A 24,626-nucleotide genomic window follows, 5' to 3' on the forward strand; every position below is an offset into this window, starting at 1 on the left:
GTGATTATCCATTTTAATTTTAGGGCTACGTTTTGCATGAGTACGGTTTTGGTAATGTGAGAACACATAGCATGTCCTTTTGTGGATAGGGCTGTTCAATTTCATTAACCCAACCGAAGGTTTGGTTAACTAAAATTTCGGTACGACTCAAACACTGTACCGAATATCCAACCTAAATATTTTATTTGGTTCGATAAAAATCAAATTATTTCTGTTCGGTTCGATTTTTATATCAAATTAATTCAAAGTTATAAAAATACATATAATGTTAATTAACAATAAAATTATTTTTTTATTATAAATACATATTAAGATATTTAAAATTTATTATTCGGTTCGATTTAGTTAACCGGCGTAAAAAATTAAAATCGAATCGAATAATCTAAATAAAAAAAAACCCCATAAATCGAACCTAAATTTTTTTATTGGATATTCAATAAAAGACTAATTTCCGGTTGGATCGATTCATCAAAAATTGCACACCCCTTTGTCGTGGGACTCTTTGAATTTGGTTGCTGACTAGTAGGTCAAAGTTGAGTGTTTCTTTGAAAATAAATTGTAGTTATTTTCTTTTTTTTTCTGAGATTTTTACTTTATAAGTCAATATTTAAAAACTTTTATTTCTATTTTCAACAGTAATTAATGGAATCCTTTTAAATCTGCACATTATCCTATTGCTGAAATTCAGTATTTAAATGGATGATTTGATATAATTACAGTACTGAAGGGTCGATCGATACTCAATAATTGAGTAATTAAATTATTTGCACATACCATATCTTTTGAAAAATTATCCGTACATCCAATACCGAAAAGCACCAAAATATTAATTTGCCCTTCCTTGGACTCAATTCTTATCCATTATTAATAATTATCAATGTTTTGACTTTCACCAAACTTGATAAGTGAATAAAGATAATTATTAATAACTGATTTTTCTAATAAAAACAATCAATGGAGCTTATCTAAATCTAAGAAAAAATAGAATATATTTTTAATGATTGCATTAGATATCTAAGTAAGATTTAAATTATATTACTAACTAATTTATCAAAAAAAAAGGGGTAATTTTTTTTAGATAAAGATAACAGTCGTACACTTATCTAAATTTAAATAAAAATAATAATTACGTGGCAAAATAAAATCAAATCGGTTATCCTCATTTACTTGGATACCTTCTATATTTTTGTTTTATTATATATAAATTACTCATTTTATTTAAAGTTTGAATTAGTAGTATTTTGTTTTTTAAAGCAACATCCTGCTTACCGTGGCAAAATAAATACTACCTAATCATATGATTTTTACATTGAGTATAAAATATGTATAAATTTTATAAATTTATAATCCTTATATTTTTACATAATTTTTTGTTTGTATTTATAAATATTTTTTAAAATACAAATTATTAATATAATTTTGAAATATTATATCGAACATATATATACATTGTAAAATATCTATAGTATAATTAATCTATAATATCCCATAATTATTTTAATTATGTGTACATGTATTGAACTAAAATTTATAAGTTATATAATATACTTTTTTTTATAGAATTATATTCATCATATATTTATACATGTATTATTTTAAAACACAAATAATTTGTTCTATAAATATCATTTAAAATAAGATAGTTATAAATTATTTATTATTTAACAAAGTATTTATAAAACAATAAGTCAATATTAAATTTATAAAAAGAAATAGAGACAACAAAATGAATAAAAATTAAAAAAGGAAAATAGGGGAGTGGAAAGTTAGATGTGTGGGTGGGAGTTAATGAATTAAATTAAAAATTAATATTGACATACCAAAATTATTGTGACTCCAATCCACCCCTCTTTAATTATATATAGTATATATTATAATCATTTATTTTTATTTAAGATCTAAATAATGTAAATCCAAAATTAACGAATATATGTTATTTATTCATACAATTAATATAAAATATTAGAGCTCGTGTGAGTCAATCCTTATATATCCATTAATAATTATTACTGTTTGACTTCCATCTTAATTATTCTATGGGGTCGTATGGACCCTTAGTTTACTTTGATGCAACCGCATAACAAATTCTTACACTTTTTAAGATACAATATTAATATAATAGGGATAATTAACATTTTTCTCCTGTGAAATTTAGTAAATACATGTAGATTCTATATAGTTTGGAAAATTATATCTACACTTTTGTGATTTGCTCCATCTAACAAATAAGTGTAAACATTCACTAAATTTATTGATATTAAATAAAAATTGATATTGACCATCGATTGACTTATTACTGATTTATTGTAGGCCAAATAATTTTTTTTTGGACTAAATTGCCCTTATAACGTTGAAATATAACTCCGCACATGTATTAACGGGTGAAAACGTATGAGGGTAATCTGATCATAAGAAGATTTATTTGACCTGTAATAAGTCAATCAGAAGTAAATCTAAATTTGTTTCCAATTTTTTTTTTTTTTTTTGTTGACAAAGGAATTTATTTGTTAAATAAAAGCACATATCAGAGGTGTTATATATAATTTTTCAAACCACATAGGATTTATGTGTAATTGCACCAAATTTCAGAAAAAGAGAATGTAGTTTTCCCTAATTAATATTCAAATAATCTAAGTATCTTTTTAAGAAAAGGAATCACTGTTGATGGGTCCGGGGCAGACGTGTTTGAATTCTTGTGATATGTGTTATCCATATCAGTAACAAAAACTTGGGATGGCATTAGTTGTGAACTTATAATGTCTTTAGAATGCATGTTTGGTGATGAGAGAGAATTGGAACATGGGTTGGGTTGCGGAGAGACATTAGTTTGAATTGCAAGACGTGTGAAAATATGTATAACCATATTGTGTTCTTGTCCCCATGGAAACGTTAATAGGGTTTTGTTTCATGTACTGTACAGCCTCACAACAAACGTACTGCACTGGAGTTGTTTGGAAGACTTGTGCAACTCCCCTACCTACGTACCACGCCATCTATTGCTTTTCAGTATTAACATAATTAGATAAAACTGAAGAAATACATGGTGAGAATTATTACAAAATCTCAAGTGTGATTTTATTCCAATAGATGTTGGGCTTCGTATTATAGACCCAATCATAATGGGCCATTTATCTATGGGTCAAATCGCTTCAAGGTTTGGTATTATAGACCACTACTTGTCTCCTTTTATTCCTAGATTTTCCCAACATCCAATTGGGTCTGAATAGAAACCCACTTTTTTACGAATATATTGCGAAACACGTCTATTGATTAACATATAGATTAATACTTTTATTCCTATAATTAATAATACTTTTCAGGATAAAAAGAAAGAATATATTGAAACAAAAGACGATTTTCTACCGATCATATTATAAGTATTATTTAAACTTTATATTAATCAATGATGTCTTGATCTAATAATTAAAATTGAGGCCATATAAACAGGGTTGAGGTTATGGATTTGAATATCACCGTGTGTACAGGTATTTGTCTCATTGTGTGTTAATTTATTTGACAACTGTTTATTATATCAATATATTAATCAAATCAATATATTAATTAAAATATTAATGCAACTATAAAATCGTCACTCTCGTACAAAAAAAAACAAAAATAAAGTGATGAAGAATATAGTTAACATCATGTGTAAAATAGAGGAAGGGGTAGTTAGTTGCCAAAGAAAAGGACACAACAATAGCAAAACAAAAAACAATAGAGAGAAGTCAGTCACAGCAGCATTAGGCATTAGGCATTAGCACCCAGCCCACTGCCAAAACAACAAAGGAAAGCACCACTAATTACATCTCAAAAAGCGTGGTTCCTCTTCACCCGCTTTTGCTTTTATTTTCTTATTTTTCCCCTAATTATATCTCGCTACCAGTACCCCTCACCTTTATGTAAAGTTTTACAAGGCGTACCCAATGAAACTTGAGGTTTAAAGTTAGATGAGTTTTGCATGTAAAGACGCTATATTTTGAGTCAAAAGATACCTCCACTCCACCTACTCTTTTTCTGACTTACCTTAGCAAATAAGGAATTGGAAACCAAAAAGGCATTTTGTTGCCTCTCTTCATCCGTCTGATGCGCGCGCTTGTCTGCGCATCCCTTGGAATATTATGCCACCAACATTTTTATTTCCATTCTCTTCAAACTTATTTCATTAGCCATCGTCTTATCTTATCTGTGTGTATATGATAAATATTTTTTTTATATTTTAACATAATTATTACAAAATAGTTTTTTGTGAATATATACTCACCACATGATCACGAGTAATTTTGATTGGAGTACTCCAAATATATTCGTCCACTTATAAGATTGAGTAAATCAGGAAAGTGATTGGTTTAAAATGACATTATCTGTCTATATTTATAATTTGGGGATTAGATGTCAAATTGAGAAAAAGTTTTTGATTTAAGAATATATTCTTATCAGTTCATGAATTACGTATCCACGCCGCGAATAAAATATCTCCGGGTTAGTATTTCGTGTCACTCTATTCAATTTTTATATACTATATATATTTGTTCCTGGACTCATCCATCCTAAAGAATCTTAATTAAATTGGTTACACAAATCCACATCTTAAATTAAATATTTAAGAGGATAATCTTTTCTGGGTTTAATTTAATATATATGCATTTTTATAATTATATATGTTGAGTAGAATTTGAATTCAACTATATATATCGATTGACTACTCACCCACTTTAATTTTTTTTCCCCTCCTACACTTCAATTGAATTATATGTATTGGATTCACATCAGATCAATCACTCGATGGAGAACAAGTTTTTAGCATGCTTTGATTTAATCTATTGATTAATATTCGAAGGTTATAGATTCGTGTTTAATCTGTTATATGTGTGGGTGTTTGTCTTACTTAATGTGAATTTTATTGTAATATGTGTTTACATTACTCGATTTGAATTCATTGTACTATCAATTTATTGATCGAGTTGATATATTTGTTAGTTCATTAATATTAATGAAATATGTAATCATCATTTTTATATAATAAAAAAATGTATCTCAATTTAATCTTTTCCATGTGGTCCAAATTTTGTACCTTATGTTTTGTAAATGAACCTAAATATACATATACTTGCTATATTAAAGATAGAGGCACAAATTTGAATTCTTTATTATCTTTATTCTTTTTAATATATACATACTACGTGTATAAAATATTAATTTAAATAAAATGAATGAAGTAATTGATATATAAAAGACGTAAAATAAAATAAAAAACATAACAGGAACTGCAATAGTACATCCAATGGGCTCTTGAACCTGGGTTGGAAGACAAAGAAACATGATAGGCTGTCCCCTTGATTCCATTATAAAGTATGCTTTATGGATGAGAATATATATAAATACATAAATAATTAAGGCTATGAATATCTCAAAACACTATGTACGTAATAATCTGCCTTTGCCTGTGCCACTAAATAAAGGAGATTCTTTTCCCTTCACTCCTTGCCCAAATACGTCTTTTTACTCACCTTTCCACAAATTATTATTAATTTCCAAATAACTTAAAAATAAAGTAATTATCACTATAGTATTATTCCCAGCAGAAATCCAATTCCAGGGCAAACAACTGGCCAACACATGCAAACTGGACCATCAATTCATTTCTTACATATGGAATATCTCTACTCTTCATCTTAAAGAAAGAAACCCCACACACACACACACACATATTTATATATATATATATATATATATTATAAGGTTGCTTGAATGAATGATTATTATCCTATGTAATTAACTATATTCTGGTTTTATATGCATAGAATAGATGCTAATACAGTGCATCGAATTTTGTCCGCATTTACACATTCTTCCTAATACATATATCTTGGTAACATCAATTCATTCAAATATCCAACATTAGGTATAGAATTTTATCAATTAAAAATACGTATTAAGATGGGTGATGTTACATCCTCTTAAATATTACCAAATTTATTCCACCATTTTCGCTCACCAAAAAAAATAAAGAGACTCTGATGCTCTCTGCTTGTCCAGCTGCAACTGTAGTTGGATTCAATCTCCAAAATTCAAAGTTGGATCAACAGTGCCATACACTAACTGCAAATACTAAGAAAATTCTTTAAAGCATTCCCACCTTTCCAACTTCCAACTACTGTAATAATACATATACACTGACCTGTAATTATACACAAAATTCACGGGTTGATGGAGCTGTATGCTTATGCCTCCTACAAATTTACTAATTATTTCAGTATGTATTTAATAAGTTATTTCAATCAATACATCAATGTAATTAAAAAAATTTGATGAAATGATAAATTACAATAAACTCGCATAAGAATTAGACAAACACCCACTCGTCCAGTGAAAATCGAACCCATGACATCGAACTAAATTATGGAATCACAATCGTAACCATCAGACTAGGACATCATGGATTCGATTTGTATACTATCTTGAACTGGAATAAATGTAACAAAATCAATTTACACAACATTTCAATAGTTAATGATGATGGTTTCCTTGATCAACACTATCATTAGCATCGAAAAATTGAAATCCATCAATAAAATTTTGTTTTAATTCACTTTGTTAAATTTAACAAATTTAGATTGATAAATTTTTGAACTCGATTTGAACTTAATTCGATTAATGCAAAAATAATATAATTTACTTGAATATTAAATTACATAATCTTGATCGAGTTAAAATTCATTTAAACTCAATTAAATTAATAATTTTCAAATTTAAATGATAATATTCGATTTATTTATAATCCTAATTATCATATTGGTACAAATTAATATTTCTTTCTTTATTGTGATTAATTGTGGCTACACCAAGATATAAATTCATAACGTTTTGCAATCGATATATAAAAGAAAATCTAATATTATTGGCATCTCAAATAGAAATTTGATGACAATTAATTTTTGGAAAAAAAACCGTTGACTTTAAAGTTACAGTGTCAGAGGCAGCAACGACAGCATGGCGTTTTTAATCTGTGACTGCCCGTACCCGACAACTTCCCGACCGCAGAGAATGGCGACTCCTTTATATCCCACATTCTACAGCTCCCTCAACGGCCCAGATCCACTCCACGCACCCCCGGCGCAAGTTAGTCATACCCAATTACTTTATCCCAACTCACAGCCCGAATTTCCAGATCACCCCACGCCAATCATTCCGCACTATATTCCAAAGTCCAATTGGGTAAATTTGTAATTTCCCCCTAGAAAAACCAATATAAAAACCAACGGCCACTCCTCTATTAACTTTAGCTGCAAAGATCACCCAACGAAGCGGAGTGAAGCTACCAACTAAACACTCGCCGGAGAATTGGTTTTCCTCCTCCTCCACCATCAAATTCCCATAAACGGAGGTTTACTGATTTAAACTTCCGCAACCTAGCCTGAAACTTGTTTTTCTTTTGTTTTCCGGCGGGCAAAATCTGAACTTCCGGGCCGGAGAATTATTCACCGGAGCTGGGACAAGTCGTGCTTCGCATGATGGGATTTTGCATCTGCCCGTTGGGAACTCCGGCGAGGTTGCTCTGGTGCTCCAGCTTCTTCCGCCACAAGCTAATGCTGTTCTAATAAACTCTACTATACTTTCGAGAAATTATCCCTTCCAAAATTAATCATAGTATAGAGATTTCTACAACTCTATATCAGAGTTTCAGAGAGAATTATATACACATACATACACGTGCTTGTGTGTGGGGATATTGGATTGATAACCCGGCCGCCGCAGATCTGTGAAGAGAGATGGAATCCGGGCGTATTTACTTTGATCCGACGTCTTGCCACGGGAACATGTTGTTTCTTGGGAACGGCGACTCCGGTTTTCGAGGTATTCCCATAACAACTTTTGCATATTTTTTCCATGTTACCCCTTGTGGATTTTTACGTAGAATTTTTACCATGTAAGCGTAAAATCTTTTCAGTTTTTTTTTTTTTTTTTAATAATTTTCGTATATCAGGAGCAAGATCGGTGATGAGCATGGAGGAACCCTCCAAGAAGCGACCTTTTTTCAGCACGCCGGAAGAACTGTACGATGAAGAATATTTCGACGAGCAGTTGCCGGAGAAGAAACGCCGTCTCACTCCCGAGCAGGTGGTCCATTCACTTGCTTATAATTTTTTTCTGCTACACTTCAAATAGTTAAGAATCACTGTGTTATCCTCCAAATATTCCTTTGAGATAAAACTTAACTTTCCATATATAAACAGCATATTCTGTCGTCAGAATTGAATTCCTTCAAAATCGACTGAAAGTAACCAAGAATTGATGTCCATGGAATTCAATACAGAAGACCGCGTTTGGGAAAGCTTAGTTTCACTTATGAAAAACTGATTATGTTCTAAACTGTGTTGGGATTATGCATGGAGGGTTTTTTGATGAGTGGTTTGGTGGGATTTGTATATATAGGTGCACTTGCTGGAGATGAGCTTTGAGGCGGAGAACAAGCTAGAGCCAGAGCGGAGCGGACCGCTGGAAGACGAAGCAGCTGGAGAGAGACTACGATCAGCTCAAGTCCTCCTACGACTCCCTCCTCTCCAACTACGACTCCATTCTCAAGGAAAACGACAAGCTTAAAGCTGAGGTATATACAAATAAAAATTTACAATCGTTTCTTCTATAATTAATTTGTCTCATCATTAATTATCAATCTTGACAACGTCATGCTGCAGATACTATTGGCAGTAATTTGTTACTTAAATGTGTCGTAGTTTGGGTCATCTCCCAATCCCATCTTGGAATTTTATAATTATAGTTTTACATACATACATATATGCCTTTTCCCAACACTCAACAGACAAATGTATATATATAGCCTCCCAATTCACTATTAAATATATAGATACATTAATATTAAAGATCCAAAGGTATTATTATTATTATTATTATTTATTTATTTTTGTTGGTAAAATTAAAGGGGTTGTGGGTTTCTTTCATATGATCAAAGGGATTTGAAGGGAAAAGTTGGGTGGGTAGTAATTTTATGGGCACCTGGATGGGCCGTCCAGTGGGAGGGTGAAAAGGACCTGTAGGCTCCTACCAATAAGATTCCTTCTTACCTATTCAAATACGTATGTGTCATGTTCATCAATTTTATATATTCTTGCATATATGTGTCACTCCATTAAAATAGCATATATCCTAAACCCCACCTCATAAATCAAACATGCAATTGAAATTTCAAAAGAAAAATATACCTTCCACGTTTCTATACTCGATTTATCATAAAATATGATGTGATAGACAAATTGAGTTAATTTTATTGTATTTTTCATGAATACGTACGTACAGCTTCTTTCCTTGACTGAGAAGTTGCAACCCAAAGAACCCGCTGGAGATTGTCAGAAATCTGATCCACTCCCGGCGGACGTGCCGCCATGCCTTGAACTGACCGTGAAGGCGGAGGACCGCCTGAGCACCGGCAGCGACAACAGCGTAGTTGTGGATGATGATGGGCGTCAGCTTCTTGACAGTGTGGACTCATACTTCCCAAACAATGGCTATACTGGCTGCGTGGCCATCCACTCGGAGGAGGATGCCGGCAGTGATGACGGGGGAAGCTACTTTTCTGATGTGTTCGCGGCGGCGGCGGAGGAGCAGCAAGAGCAGATGGGCTGGTGCATCTGGTCTTAATTTAGATTAGCGTGTTAATTAATTAATACATCATTAAGCTGCTAGCCTTGTCTAAAATAATATACTATACTGCTATGAGTGGGCTGGTGCTTTTGTATTGCGTTCAATTGTAATGTGGTAGCTCATGTATGATAGTTGGTGCAATATGCAACTTTAATTTCCCCAAGGTTTAGCAATTAGAATATGGAAATAATAAGGAATAAAACGACAGCAAATTGTCGATTAGTGCAAGGAAAATTGGAAATCTCATGTTGTATGTGTTTTGGTCTGGTCAATAATTTCTTTAACTTTTGTATTTTAATTGTTGGTCGAATTTAAGTAAAACTTAAAAATATAATATCACTTTAACGAATCATCAAATACGTGTCGTTTGATGTACAAAATTTAAATTACAAACTAACATAATAAATCACTCACAAGTTGTCAATTTTGAATCCAAATTTCTTACTTCCTTACAAAATCAACTCTTTTTTTTTTTAATGTTTCAATTAACACCTATAGTTTTAATTGTAGAGTTCAACAACTCGATCCGACTGGATAAGTATATCAAGGGAATCTTTATAAATAAATCAAATGTTTTATTAAAAAAAATCATTTAACTACAATTACAGAATATAAAATCTACAACCCCTTTGAGTATGAAGACACGAGTAAATTAACCACTCATTAGATTCAAACTGTGACATATGAATGGTAGATCATTTCAATGTTTGAATTATAAAAGTAAAATTCTGGCAGTATAATCAACAAGAATTCATGTATAATAGGCTTCATTATAACAATTAAATAGTCTTGAGAGTATATTATATGTATTTCGTGATTGTGAAAAAAGAAAGTTAAAGAACAGAATCATATGTATACTATGGCGGATCATATATATTATATTATAACTTGAAGTAGCATAAATATATTTGGACCACAAAGTCTAATCTTTTAAAAAAACGATCGATGAGCATTTCATTCTTGTAAAGACAACCCACTAAAGAGTATAAGCGATGTGTAAGTACATCAACATCAATGACCAATCACCATCCACCACACACAGTAAAGAAATACCAAAGATATCATTATCCTTTGATGCATTTTACTTACATCCACTGCTTTACAATATCAATCTATCTTGGGTGTTGAGTTGTCATAATTTCAGCATCACCACAAAAGTTTTAAACCAGTACAAGTCCTTTTCGGGGGTGCGAGTCAAATGGAAAAGACGTTTTTCCTTCTTTCTTTTGCACTAGAGAAGAGACATCAGAGTTTACCGACTAACAATCTATTGACCCTCTTTGCTTATTTTTAGGTTTTTTTGGCAAATTGCTCATAATTCCTATTCACGATCATATCACGTGCGTCTTCACACAATGGGATAAAGTTGTTGGAGAGATTCGACACTAATCTCAAAGTCGTGTCAGCGATTTTTGATGAAACATATTTCGACTATGGAAAATTCATCATGTTTTTCCTTTGATGGAAAGGAGTCTGAAGTGGAGACTATAAATGTCAATTGAATAATGACATTTTCATGTGATGGGTTTCAAGCCCACGTCACGTACCACAACCACATTACCCATCAAATACACATGTCTTCCCACTTCCATCCACCCCACACAACCAAGGAATGTATCAAATTACTTGCAGTAAATAAATTGTAATACATATCTTACATTAAATTTTAATTGTTCTGATGTTTTCTGAAAAATTCTACCAATAAGGAAGATGCCCTGTTAACACAAATATGCTGCGGGATTCATGACTTATTTCTGCGTTCCCTTCTGTTTCTTGGACGGTCTCCAGGTCGGATTTGGATTTTGTAGCCTCTTTCCTTTATCTGCTTTTCTCGAGAGCTTGATTGTGTTGGATGTAGAAGAAGTTTCATCGTAATTGATGGCAGCATCAAGGGAGTATACTCGGAGAGCCAGGGCAGCTAAGGTGGATATATTGGCAGCTGCTGAGAATGACCAATATTTCCTCCATGAGTAAGCTATATACTCCAGCTTAAACATGTCTTCAAACACAATCACCGCCTGAACCATCTGGATACAATAAAGCAAAGGTGACGAGTAAAGATGATGCGTTTCCAAGTAACTTGAAGATTCAAGAGTTTAACTATAAAAATATCATGGCACAGATTTCGTCCAACAAGAAGAAAAACTCAACATACTAATGATTTCAATCTAACAAACGGAATTTAACACCACCAACCTCGTATATGTTGCTCGCACGTTTTACGAACATGCGCCAGACCCTTCTCCTTTCAGCACATCCTTTTGACGATCTGAAAGCAACTTTAGGAACTGCAGCTTCCATATCCAATAGATTAATTTTAAGCTGTCTTAAAACAGCAGCAGCTCTGCCTATTAGTGGCCTTATTGAAGGTTCTGGTGCTCTGCACAACTTTTCAATCTCCAACTTCTGAGTAACATTATGTGACAGAGATACTCTGTCAACATGCTGCAGGCCTCCAGGGTTACCACGTGTTTGTGCTTCCACTTCAATTTCACTCCCTTTCAAAGAGTTTGGCGCAATGGCACCAGCTGTAGAGCATGTTATTCTCTTTTTTTCTGTCATAGAAGGTTTAAACTATCACAAAATTTTACACGTTTAGGCATAGGGCATGAAAATGCACAAAATAACTTCAATAAAGAGATATTAAGGAGACTCATCTTCTTGTCTTAATCTACGTCTATCAGGTTTCATTTAATCAAACTTGGAAAAAGGATTTGTCATCTAGGAATACATATCCATCATTAAATGCTCAATCAATCATTTGCTAAGAAAGGAAGTTCAGGTTTCAACATAAAAACATATGCAAAGTACCTATGGAGAAGTCATGTCCATCCACAGATTCTGATGTTCCCTCCCCATGTAAACTGAAAATGCTTTCCCTCTTCTTCAAATAACATTTACCATTACCATGTAACTGAAACTCCATGGTGGAGAAGCATGTTCTATGGCAAGAAAGACAATGATAATTTGTTGGCAAAATAGGCTCTAAGCAGTCACATCTATACATCTTGTCTTGAGCAACTGATTTCCCCTTGTTGTGCTTCTCTGCAAAGTCAGTTATCTCCAGCATGACAAAGGGACCATATTTGTGCTCCAACAATTTTGCCGCTCTAGTTTTGCCTCGCTCCAGGAGAGATGGATGAAGCTCCTCCTGGTTTTGCCTTTCGAAGTCCTTGGAAACTTTGCGTCGTTGAGAAAATGTGTTCCTCAACTGTCTTCTAATTTGCTCGTCATCTTTAAGAGAATCCATCAATATTTTAATTTCAGTATCAGATTGATAGGAAGCCCACGACGAGTATGATTTTCCACTCAATGTGAAGATCTCGGACAATAATTCAAAGTCCTGGGAGGTCACTTTATTTATTTGTGGTCCATCAACTTTGTTCACAAGTATCCAAGGACTTGTACCTGAATCAATTATCCAATATAGCTTTCCCCCAGAATCAATGCCCAAAAACTCGCTTCTCAATGAAGATTTCAGTGTCTTGGTGCCCAATCCAACAGAAATCATGTCGCTCGGTGCTGGTGCACCCTCACTTGTTTGAGCTGAAGGAGCATCTTCAGATATCCTTGGAAATGTGCTATCTTCTTTATTCCTCACGGCTTGCAGTTCTATAGAATTAGAATTTGTGTGCAGATTTGAGGGAGATTCACATTTCAGAATGTGATCTCTCACAAGAGTTGTTCCCAATATTTCATCACAAATGAACTTAAGAAGAGAGGTTTTCTGCATGGAAAAAAAAAAGTGAACTTCAATAAAATCAACGGGATACGAAATGGGTAAATGGGCATTTCGTGTTATGAGAATAGGGCCATCACTCATGTTATGAAAAAAGGCACATAACACCTTTGTGCTCAAAAAAGAAAATAACCCCCAAAACCAACATTTATCATTAATAAAATTGGAAAACGACCACGTAGCACTTATACTTTTCATGGGCTATACTTTCTATTGTTTGTAATATTTAAAAGTAACAATTTTCTTTACAAAATGAACATGTACATAGAATATAAATTACTGAACATCTACATTACTACATAAAAGTATAAAACAATACAGATATTCTTTAGTTATAGGTTCCTGTTCCATATATCATAAAAATATAAGTTATATATATATAACCGTATCATAGTTCAATGTGCTTACTCAGCGCCACATATTTGAATATAAAAGAAGCACATAGAAAAGTTCCAATAGTTTATCCTAAATAAGAGAATAACTAGGCTAACCTCGTAAAAGCTCAACTCCCAATAGTCTTTGTCCCTCATTGCAACCGCCAAATCAGCAATTTCATTGCGAATGAAGTCCATAATTTCTCTCTTAGCCTTCTTTTCTTGCTCATGGCCAGAGGAAGTTGGACTGAGATGAGAATCTTGAACCATATCCTTTGACCCACAAAAGGAGCAAAACCAATTTCCTTTTGGAACCTTAGTCAAAGGCGGCCTCAAACAGTATGTGTGATACTCTGCGTCACAAGTATCACACAAAAGGACTTTCTTGTTGTTCTCATCTATGCCACAGACTTTGCAGAATCCTTCACCCAGAGACCCTTTTGAAATTTCACGGGTTGGAACTGCAGTGCTTCCTACATCCTTATTCACCGTGTCATCGAAGCACTCTGGCCGGTGGTCATTAATCAACTTTTGATATAAAGCAACAACCTAAGTCAACAAAACAAAAGGGCCTCATTGGTAAAGTCAGCATAAACCATCAAATAAGACTCTTGGTTCAATCACTTAGATATGCATGTATGCAGTCAAATCAAAGGTGCAAGAACATCTCTCTGACTCTTCAAAACAACAAGCATCAACTGTAAAAGAGCAAGTCACTAGCGGCAAAAATATCATAAGTGATTAACAACAGGAAACTTGTTCCATCAACTTTCTAATAGAGGCCCATCCTTAAGCATCCCATGGACGATAAAGCTGAGGCTATAATTAATTAGACCATATTGACCAAACATTATCATACTATAAGGAAAACATGAAAGTAGCCAACAATCTCCAACATAGGATGTCACACGATTCAAACTTCTATGACGGAATATAAGAATACATATCATGACAATAAACTAATAACAGCAAAATAGAATAAAGGAAAATACAGAGGAAATATAAACACATAATACAGTCACCGATTCCGAGAGAATAAATACCTCTTTGTCATATAAGGACTCAAATACACGGCACGATTTCTTGGCTGAATCAACCACTTGTGAGTCATTCTCAAAAACAATCAGCACATTTCTCCAGAACTACATGGTGAAAACAAGCTACTTTTAGAAAGAGATTAACAGGTAAGCCACAAGCAAACGCTAGAAACCGTACCGTAAGAGCAACAAGCAAAGGCAAGCCTACACAAAAATCGATGCTTTAGATAGCAGTAGATTGCCCAAGCGTCATGTAATCACAAGTATTCACTACGAATAGTGAATAGTCTCATTTAGTGTGCAGTTGACAGATTGATCACAAACAAAAAACTGCGGGCAAACTGGAACATGCAAGCAAGGACACACAGTAATGATGAAACTTAAGAACTTTTCTTTGTTAGATGGTTGAAACAATTGAGATTTAAAATTCCAAATGGATCTAAATTATTTTGCATTGAACTAGGTCCCAGATCATCACCTGAAGCTTTAGCACAAGATAACTACACTGGTAAACAAATGAAAAGAATAATAAATACAGACTGGAATTTTTCTTACGCCAGAAATTGTAATAGATTGCATTAAAAATGTATCTTTCTGCCATGGCCAGTGTGAACAAGTTCAATATTTTAAGTGTAAAACTTTTACACACAAAAAGTTACAATTCTAGCCAACAAAAGCATGTAGGAGGTTGTACCAAAGATAATCCACAGAGAAGGCATATGAAATAGATGCCAAGCTTCCTGGCGAACTGAAAGCAAAAATTCACATTCCTACCTATGGAAGAAACTAAAACCTAACAGGTTAAGCATGAAGCAGTGCAACAAATGCAAATGCGATTAAAAAGTGCCAAGAACTTAGCACATAAATTCACCAATTGCAATGCACACCACATGACAAATAAACAGTCAACCGATACACAGGCAGACTGATTTACAAGAAAACATATTGAGGAAAACAAACCTCTTGTACTTCCTCAGCAAAAGCTTCATGAGACAGGCAGTAAACACCAGCAGCCAATCTCATATCGATCATCCTAAAATTCAAAAGACTTGATACGATAGCTGGAGATCCAAGAATCCCTTCTTCACAATTACCATGCTTGACAAAACGCTCTTGAATCAAGGTGCAAAAGTCCTTTGTTTCCTTCGCCAGAGCTGCCTCACGCAACACGAAACCACATTGTCTCATAACATTGTTGGATATAGCAAAAAGATTCTTTCTGTTTTTTGTGATGGCAAGGTTTGGCTGCATACTGCGGAATTGTGCAACAACGCTGAGAGCAAGTTTCTGGAAGGCAAAGATAGATTAGAACACACGTTTTGTGAAAGAACAATGCATCAAACTGTACAAGACATAGTTGGATGGTAGATAGGAATCACCTTAGTAGGTCCTGAAGCATTGGCCTTGTAAACTTCCTTACTGATTGAATTATCCAAGACCTTTCTTGCCCATTCTGGTGGCTCCTTGGCCAAAGAATTATTAATACAATTTCTTATTTTAGACCCAACATTTGTCTTCAACTGTTTGATAGGCTCCAATTCTCTGACCCAAGCTGGAACTGCTTCATTCACCTTGACCCAAGATATAGTTTCCTTGTCAGAATCCAAGTCATCCACTGACAGCCTCTCGTTATCATCGTAAAGAGAACCATATATTTTATTGATGGCTGCTGCAAGCAACTGAACAAAGAGAGGCAGAACAATAAACAATAAAAACAAAAGTATAAACCTTCAACATGTATCGCCATGATACAGTCAAAAAGTTGCACAAAACTGTAAAGAGATGGGTAAAACTACTTGTTTATTACTACTCTTACTAATAATAAAGATAAAGAAGAGGTCGCAACAATAATTATGCAAACAAATTACATTATATTAAGTAGAAGAATATGAAAAAGATGAATACTTAAAACATCTAATTTGTAGATATACATAATAAACACCTGACAAAAATTTGAAGATATTTTAAGACAAAGATAATTATATTACATGAAAGTGATAATTAGGTTAACAAATTACAAGTGAATACATGCTGCAATTGGAAACTATTGCACTGCAATTGAGGAATGAGATGCTTCCTTTAGTTATGAATTCAGTCTATGCGTTTGAAAAGTTTACAATTTAAAGCTCTTAGCAGCACCATTGACAGGATTTAAGCAAGATGCTTGGAGGAAAATAGAAACTATGATGGTTGCAAATTTAAACTATCAACTAGTGTTTTCTATGATCCAACCCAATGGAAAAGGACAACCATTGAACACCTCATTCTTTTATTGATTGCCCATATGAACATAAACCAAAACTTCCTTGGAAAGGAACAATAAAACAAAAGTATGTTTAGTAGACATGCCCAGTATGAAAAGTGAAAGTCATCTCCAAACAGAAAGAAAGAGTAAGTATTCCTTCCAGAAATTCAGAAACAAGCAGATAAGATTCAAAACCATAGCTCACCCATGCATCTGCTTCCAGTCCAACAACTCCAGTTAATGCACCACATCTTGGCCCACCATCACCATGTAAGCAGCGAAGCATATCCATATCTTCACGAACCTCGACCGACTCAGAGTCAGCAATCATGAACAAGATAGCCAAAACATACCTCCTAGCCAATTCTGGCCAAGTTAAATCATTGAGAGGAGGCACATTCATCTCCGTCCTTCTAGCCATAGCCGTGCACTCCACATCCCTTTTGCTGCCATTTTCAAATTTCATCAGGAACTCACTTATGAGGACTTGCAACATCAAGATGTGAGTGTCGGATAATCCATCAAACAATGATCCATTAAGTTCTGCAGTAAGTTCTTCAAATGAGAAACCTTTACTCAAGCCCAAAACTTCACGGAAACGCCATAGGAAGTTCCATGACTGCATAAAAGCAAAAAAGAAATTGGAGGCACGGAAACTAACATCAATTATTCATAATCATACATGATAACAGACTTCAGTACGTAAAGGATAACTTACCTGAAGAATATCGCCCAAAAACGGAGTTAACTCAGAGCTAATAGGTCTTCCAAGGAGTAGATGTTGCTTTCTTCCAACATCACCAATTGTCTGACTTTCATCTCTTTTCTGGGCTTCCATTAGCACGTGCAAATATTTACGCTTGGACACTAATTTACTCAAGAAAATAACACGAAGAATGTGAAACCCAATTCACGTGATTGAATAATCTTGAAGCAAGATCCACTCTCCAGAAGCAACAATTTCGGATTTATCCCTGAGAAACCAAATAAAAGGAAGAAAAAAAGAAAAACGCAATTGAGTTAATCACCTGGAATGCTTTTCTAAGAATATATGTACAGGCACAAATTTATTATCCAACTCCTCAAAACTGAAAAACAACAATCATGGCAACTGGGGTATAGCCAAAAGGATATATAATATGATCAAGTGTGACTGAGCATTTGGAAGGAGCACCACCTATAGGACAAACCTAAAAATCAGTCTGAAAAAACAGGAAACAATATTCTCAACTTCAATCAGTAATCATTCACAAAACACAGGCTCAAAATCAACGGCTAATATAAATTTCAAAATGGGAATTCATGCAAGCTAATGATTTCACCAAAAAATTGAGCATTCCGGTAGAACAGAAATTTTGTCTTTACCTAACAAGATTCTTTACCATACATGCTATACCGGCAAAAAGCGTTATGCAACTTTAAACCGTAGAAATGTCGAACTTTGTTCAAGGGCTTTCAGTTATTTCTCCCGTTACATCCAAAGAGCACATTCTGTCTAAAATTTGCAACTTTTCCATAAAATGGCATCCAGCAACATGATATCCATAAATCTCATACACAACTTATAGATATAACCAGATCTAGCCGGCTCACATACTTCTGCCGAGTATAAATACTCAAATCTAGACCAAGTAGCCAGTTACTACATCTTATAGAGAAGAAAGAGTTACATAACTAATTGATTGCAAATACAAAAAATGGATCTCACAAGGTAAAATTCAAACCTGCCTATAGGAACAATTTCCAATAATCTCTCAAAGGTGCGAATGCGCCCACAAAGTACGATTCAATAGTTGACGGGCTTCAAGTTTACAGGAGACCAGCAACCGGGCTAGATGATGAGGCGATGGAAAAGAGGAAATGAAAATGTGATGCCCTCACCCTAAACCTCTTTGCCTTTTGTAGTCCACCCAAGGGTATAATAAAATTCACTATTGTAGAAATCTTCCTTGATTCAGAAAAGGAGAGGGGCATTAAAGTAATATCCTTAGTCAAACCGCAAACCCTAGGATAATGTAGTACAATATTAGGCCTCGTTTTACTTTTCCAAAATTGGGCTGGATAACCAACCCAATCCAGGCAAACGCATGTTAACTAGCGTGGATGGGGCCCGGGTTTGAACATGTCCCCGGGTCTAATCACTGTTCAACATAATTAACTCATCCGACCAATTAAGGTGGGATGAGTTATTTGGCAGCCCAACCACTATAAGCGGCCTAAGACTCCCGAGATTAAAACCCAACCATCATAATCAACTTCAATATAGTTAATTCTGAGTTTTTTTTATCATACATTAATTCGAATATATCCTATCACGACTTAGGGGATTGTTTGAAGGCTATAATGTATGGAAGGATCCAACACAAAATTTCTATAGCTATACCCAGCCTAGTTATGGAATATAATGTTTCATTAGTCCTAAGCTCATATGTAACTATAAAGAAAAGATACTTTCATTCTTTACAAAGGCTTAAATAAACTATATTATTAATTTCTCCACCCAATGCCAACCAGTTCAAACCATTTCAAGTATTATACCAAAATGGATGTATTTATTGTACCATTTCTAGCAAGAATAGATAGTCATCAAATACGAATTTATTCTCCAATTTGACAATAAAAGGGGAAATTGAAATTACAAGAGGAACCTAGGCAGTCTCACGTGTAACTAATTTGGTCTAATAAATGGTCTGAATGCAACCACCTCTCGTTTTTTAGCCCATTTTTTACTTACAAGAAAGAAATTGGGTTATGCTCATTCAAAATCAAAGTAAAATAAACATACAAAGTGCATTTGTGTGAAATTAACCAGGTCCGCTCCTATATCAAAGTTAGTTTACGGCCAACCCCCAACCCAAAAGTGTGATGATAGAAACACTCAGATTTAATAGCAATATATTGTGTCCAATATAATTAATATCTTACTGAACGATGGTTTTTTGCTTTTTTTTTTTTTTGATGTACTTACCACATCTATTTTATCATCTAAGTACTAGCCTTACACCGTGTGATGATGAAACACTCAGATTTAATAGCAATATATTGTGTCCAATATAATTAATATCTTACTGAACGATGGTTTTTTGCTTTTTTTTTTTTTTGATGTACTTACCACATCTATTTTATCATCTAAGTACTAGCCTTACACCTCCAAAAGAACTTGTTTGCAAAACCGGGAAAAATAAACTTTCCAAGTGTACTAAACGTAATGCTAAGTAAAATTTGTGAAACACACCCCATATAAATGCAATAAATGATACAATAACTTCATAAAGAGGAATTTCCAGAAATAGATGTATGTTCTAGCAAGCATTTCATGAGTTTGACAATTATACAAAGTGAGGGGAAAACTACAATCGAAAAAAAGACAAACTACTTGTGGTCTATGCATGCAAGAAAATATCATACAAGTATTTATGTAAGGTAAAAGTGAATTTCAATTTCATCTAGACAAGATCAAATTGTAACAAGACAAAACAAAAAAAAGAAGAAGAAGAAAACACCAACCTTAGCGAGCCAAATCCTCAATTTTCCTTCTTTTAGCTAGGCAACTGATGGACAAGGCAAAGCTAACAATATCAAACTCCAACTCCAGTAACTCATTTGGAACTCCACCACCATCCAACCGCATCCTTGTAATATAATTTTTTTGCAAAAACCAAGAATTCAGAATTTATTCTTTTACCACAAATTAGTTAATGACCATCAATTAGAGTCCTTCAAGAGGCAATGAATAAGGATTTAGTAAACATTGCAGTTGCAACCGATGACCACCAGCCAGAGTGCTTCGATGACACGGTGAATAAGGATTTAGGATGCATTGCAGTTCCAACCCGTGAAATTTCAAAAGGGTCTTTGGGTGAAGGATTCTGCAAAGTCTGTGGCATAGATGAGAACAACAAGAAAGTCCTTTTGTGCGACACATGTGACGCAGAGTATCACACATACTGTTTGAGGCCGCCTTTGGCTAAGGTTTAGAAAGGAAATTGGTTTTGCTCCTTTTGTGGGTCAAAGGATATGGTTCAAGATGCCCATGTCAGTCCAACTTTCTCTGTCCATGAGCAAGAAAAGAAGGCTAAGAGAGAAATTATGAACTTCATTCACAATGAAATTGCCGATCTGACGGTTGCGGTGAGGGATAAAGACTATTGGGAGTTAAGATTTTCCAAAGATAGCCTAGTTTTCTTCTTTTGGCAGGATAAACTAGTTGAACTTTTGTATTGCTTCATAACACTAGCACATATTACCAAAAGTTGGTAAACACAAGAAGAAGGATATTGACAATATTGGGGTTTAGCCAATAGAATACTAAAATATCTTTGATGGCCAAAGAGTTTGATAACCATATAATTCACCATTGCTATCGTATTGCAACATATGCTTCGCCAAGTTTGAGCAATTACCTGTTAAAATCAAGGAAAAACGAGAAGTTAGCAGCATGGTAAGTTTGAAGGGAAAACAAATACGTGGATGAACATTAATTCCCATACACAATTAAATAACAAATTAACAATAAACCTGAAACTAAATTTCATCTCACAAGCTCAAGACAAAGTAAAGAGAACTACTAAGCATTTAAAGTATCATCGTCATCATCTTCAATTTGACATTGTATTTTATAAGCTTTCGCTTAAAATTCCAAATAGGTAGTGTAAGACGATCATAGATTCCGAATCCAACCCCATCATTCTCTACCTCATTCCTTATTTGGAAATAAGTTGTCTAGCTTACGAGTATCGTCCCCATAATGATGTCGTAATCGCCTTTAAAAATGCTTAAAGTGAACTAAAAAATTCTAGGCATCTTAAGTATTTCCCACCTTAGAGGTGAAACATTAAAAAACAACATACTTATCCAGAATTATGCCACTTGATCCAGTGCTGAAAAGTAGAAAACTAAATATTAAGTTAATACAAACCAGAAGAGCCAAATTCAGTTGTTAAGATCTCAAAAATTTTTAATAAACCCAAAATTAACAATTATCAGTTTAAGAATTTCTATAAAGTGCATATGAGTGCGTATCATTCAATAGATGCGGTGAATAAATGGAGTCAGAGAAGTAAGGGGAAAAAAAGAACAATCGCAACTGAAAACATCTTAAATCCTTTCCGCCAAATCACACACATTCAGGCGGAAATCAAAAGTTACCGAAAAAAAAACGAAGAAAAATGGCATTCCATTTCACGTGCAACCAAACGATCAACACAACAAGGATCTAAAATACTACCTCCGACAACCTCATCTCTGTCTTTTTTTGGCTTTTTTTTTTTTTTTTTGATAGATCACAGAGACGATTAAGGGAAAACCACGGGCGGAGGTTCTGGAGGAGGTGGCGGTTGGCGGTGAAGGTTCTTGAGGGTGGTGGAGGCGGTTGAACAGTGGAAGATTTCTGACAAGGGATTCGGGATGGACGAGGTGTTAGCCAAGAGGGCGGGTGCCATGGATTCAGAGTTCCGTAATTAGCGGCGGTGATAGAGACAGTCCTTTTTATAGTGCAGTAAAGAATATGCAAATGACAAGCGCAGACATCAGTAGGTTAAAATCAGGTTCCTAGTTAGGGCATCAACCTGAAGAAAGCCCAGTGGGCTCGATCTTTGTCAGTGTAGTCTGCCGCCTCATTCTAGTACTCATCATCATGTAATAAAATTATTTTAGAAAAGCATGTAAGAACAATGGCTTGTTCATGAAATTTCCACCTGGATTTTAACATTAGTTTGCTTTAGGGTGACAATCTCTATGCTTAAATAAATTAAACCTAAAAATTTTCCTTTCATTATTTTACTTGCGAGTATCACGAACTACAAAAAATTCATTTGGGTTTAACTGTAAAAAAGTTTATTGTTTCAGAATCATCAGTTAACTGAGTATATTTTATTTGAACACGATTGTATTCTTAATAACTCATAAAGCGCAATTCATCATAATATACAACGGCATCGCAAACTTCCTGTAAGTACTCATTACCACAAAAGAATGATTGATTTGATAAACAATTGCTATTATAAAATTTAGATAAAACTGATATGATCACTTGCATGAAAATACCTTATATAAATATCCCTCGTGAATCAAACGTGTTCAGCATGCATGACGACGATCAAGTTTTTATTGTTAATCATAACAATGATTGACGTATTTAACCTAGTTGTTTGAATCTTATAAACCACGTTGCATATTACTATTTTGTTTTCTTCTTTTTTTTATGATCGAAAGAAGAACAATAGTAATAGCAACTTAACTATCTGTAATTACTCTATGTTCAATTTCACTAGTTACAAAAAAAACCATTTGTTAAAATAATTAAAAGAAAAAAGTATAAAAAATTATAGCATAAAACCTCGATAAATAAAGTATAACAACATTTGCATTATGGCCAAGTAAAAAGAAAATTAAAAAAAAAAGTGATTTTTCCAGTAAAATTGGTATTTTCTTTTATAGAAATTGAATTGAATATGGATATTTCTTTTAATAAAATTATTGTACTAAATTATGAATTTGAAATCAAAACTAATCATAATAGATTTTTTTTGTTGTTGAACAAAATGGAAGCCAAACATGTCCTAAATAGACAAAATTTTGCCTAATTTTTCCTCCAAAACTGAGTTGACTGTTTGCTTTAACGGTCAACTTAGCGGAGGATACTCATGCGGATGAAAATTAAAAACTTTGGATACCAAATCTGATGACTTGAAAACCTAGAGTACTAAAATTGAAAAAAGGGTATACTTTGAGTATAAAAAGTGAAATTGTCCCAGAAATATAATTATTGTTTCTAATATTAAAATTTTAATTATTTTTTATATTTTTAACAATCATTTGATTTTACCAATCCGTATATCATTTTGGTGTATCAAGATTTTATTTTAATTATTTTCTTTATATTAGAGTTGGAAAAAATTAAAGAAGTATATATTTATATATATATATGTATCTTTTACATAATATTTTCGGGATGATTTTATTTTTGTACGTAAAGTACACCCTTTTTTCAATTTTAGTACCATAAAGTTTTTAACTTTTTATCCCCATAAGTACCATCCGTTGAGTTGACCGTTAAAACAAACAGTCAACCCAATTTTGAAAGAAAAATTAGGCGGGATCTTGTCCATACAAGGGTATTTTGACTGTCATTTTATTAAACACACAGATTTTTTTTTTATTTCGATTCCAAATTTATAATTAAGCACACTAATGTAAATATATATAACCAACATGTTTTATAAAATAATATATTAATTCAAATTGTTATAGAAGTGCCAATTCAAATCATTATAAAAATAAAAATGCATGCTAATTGTGGATAATGTAGAGATAATCAACTAGTAATAATTTAAGAAAATTAATAAAATCTTATATGCAATCATTACTCGTATCGTTCACAAAAAAATAAACAAAGAACACTCGAATTAATCATTCAAAGGGTGTCAATGAAATTGCACATCCACATTTTGACACATTATACCATTATTTGTGCAAAAATAAGAAATACATTTTAATTAATATATTTGGTTGAGATAATTTTATTTATAAATTTATTAAAACATTATATTTTACTAATCATAAAAAAGCCA

General features: G+C 33.4%; 2 protein-coding genes across 2 annotated transcripts; one reads left to right on the forward strand and one right to left on the reverse strand.

The window, feature by feature from the left end:
- On the forward strand, window positions 7,267–9,906 carry LOC105177147 (homeobox-leucine zipper protein HAT5). The gene is given in 5 exon segments (XM_011100191.2): window positions 7,267–7,854; window positions 7,985–8,118; window positions 8,434–8,489; window positions 8,491–8,608; window positions 9,316–9,906. Coding segments are annotated over 5 exon segments (735 nt in total). The 5' UTR covers window positions 7,267–7,769; the 3' UTR covers window positions 9,658–9,906.
- On the reverse strand, window positions 11,271–22,671 carry LOC105177148 (methyl-CpG-binding domain-containing protein 9). The gene is made up of 11 exons (XM_011100192.2): window positions 22,283–22,671; window positions 20,563–21,458; window positions 17,774–18,029; window positions 17,261–17,674; window positions 16,190–16,489; window positions 15,771–16,097; window positions 14,817–14,915; window positions 13,891–14,322; window positions 12,472–13,387; window positions 11,857–12,215; window positions 11,271–11,687 (listed from the first exon to the last, which is right to left on the reverse strand). Exons 3-11 carry the CDS (start codon window positions 17,891–17,893, stop codon window positions 11,409–11,411), a joined length of 3,246 nt encoding a protein of 1,081 aa, XP_011098494.1. The 5' UTR covers window positions 17,894–18,029; window positions 20,563–21,458; window positions 22,283–22,671; the 3' UTR covers window positions 11,271–11,408.

This window comes from Sesamum indicum, linkage group LG15, assembly GCF_000512975.1.
Source record: "Sesamum indicum cultivar Zhongzhi No. 13 linkage group LG15, S_indicum_v1.0, whole genome shotgun sequence".
In the NCBI taxonomy this organism is placed as follows: domain Eukaryota; kingdom Viridiplantae; phylum Streptophyta; class Magnoliopsida; order Lamiales; family Pedaliaceae; genus Sesamum; species Sesamum indicum.

Bases quoted from the DNA above. Each gene is read 5' to 3' on its own strand.
- LOC105177148 (XM_011100192.2), bottom strand. From the start codon at position 17,893: ATGGAAGCCCAGAAAAGAGATGAAAGTCAGACAATTGGTGATGTTGGA. The intron at 16,490-17,260 runs GTGAGCTATGGT...CTCTTTGTTCAG, and splicing joins GACTGGAAGCAGATGCATGG to TTGCTTGCAGCAGCCATCAA. The intron at 13,388-13,890 runs GTTAGCCTAGTT...TTTTCCATGCAG, and splicing joins GGGAGTTGAGCTTTTACGAG to AAAACCTCTCTTCTTAAGTT.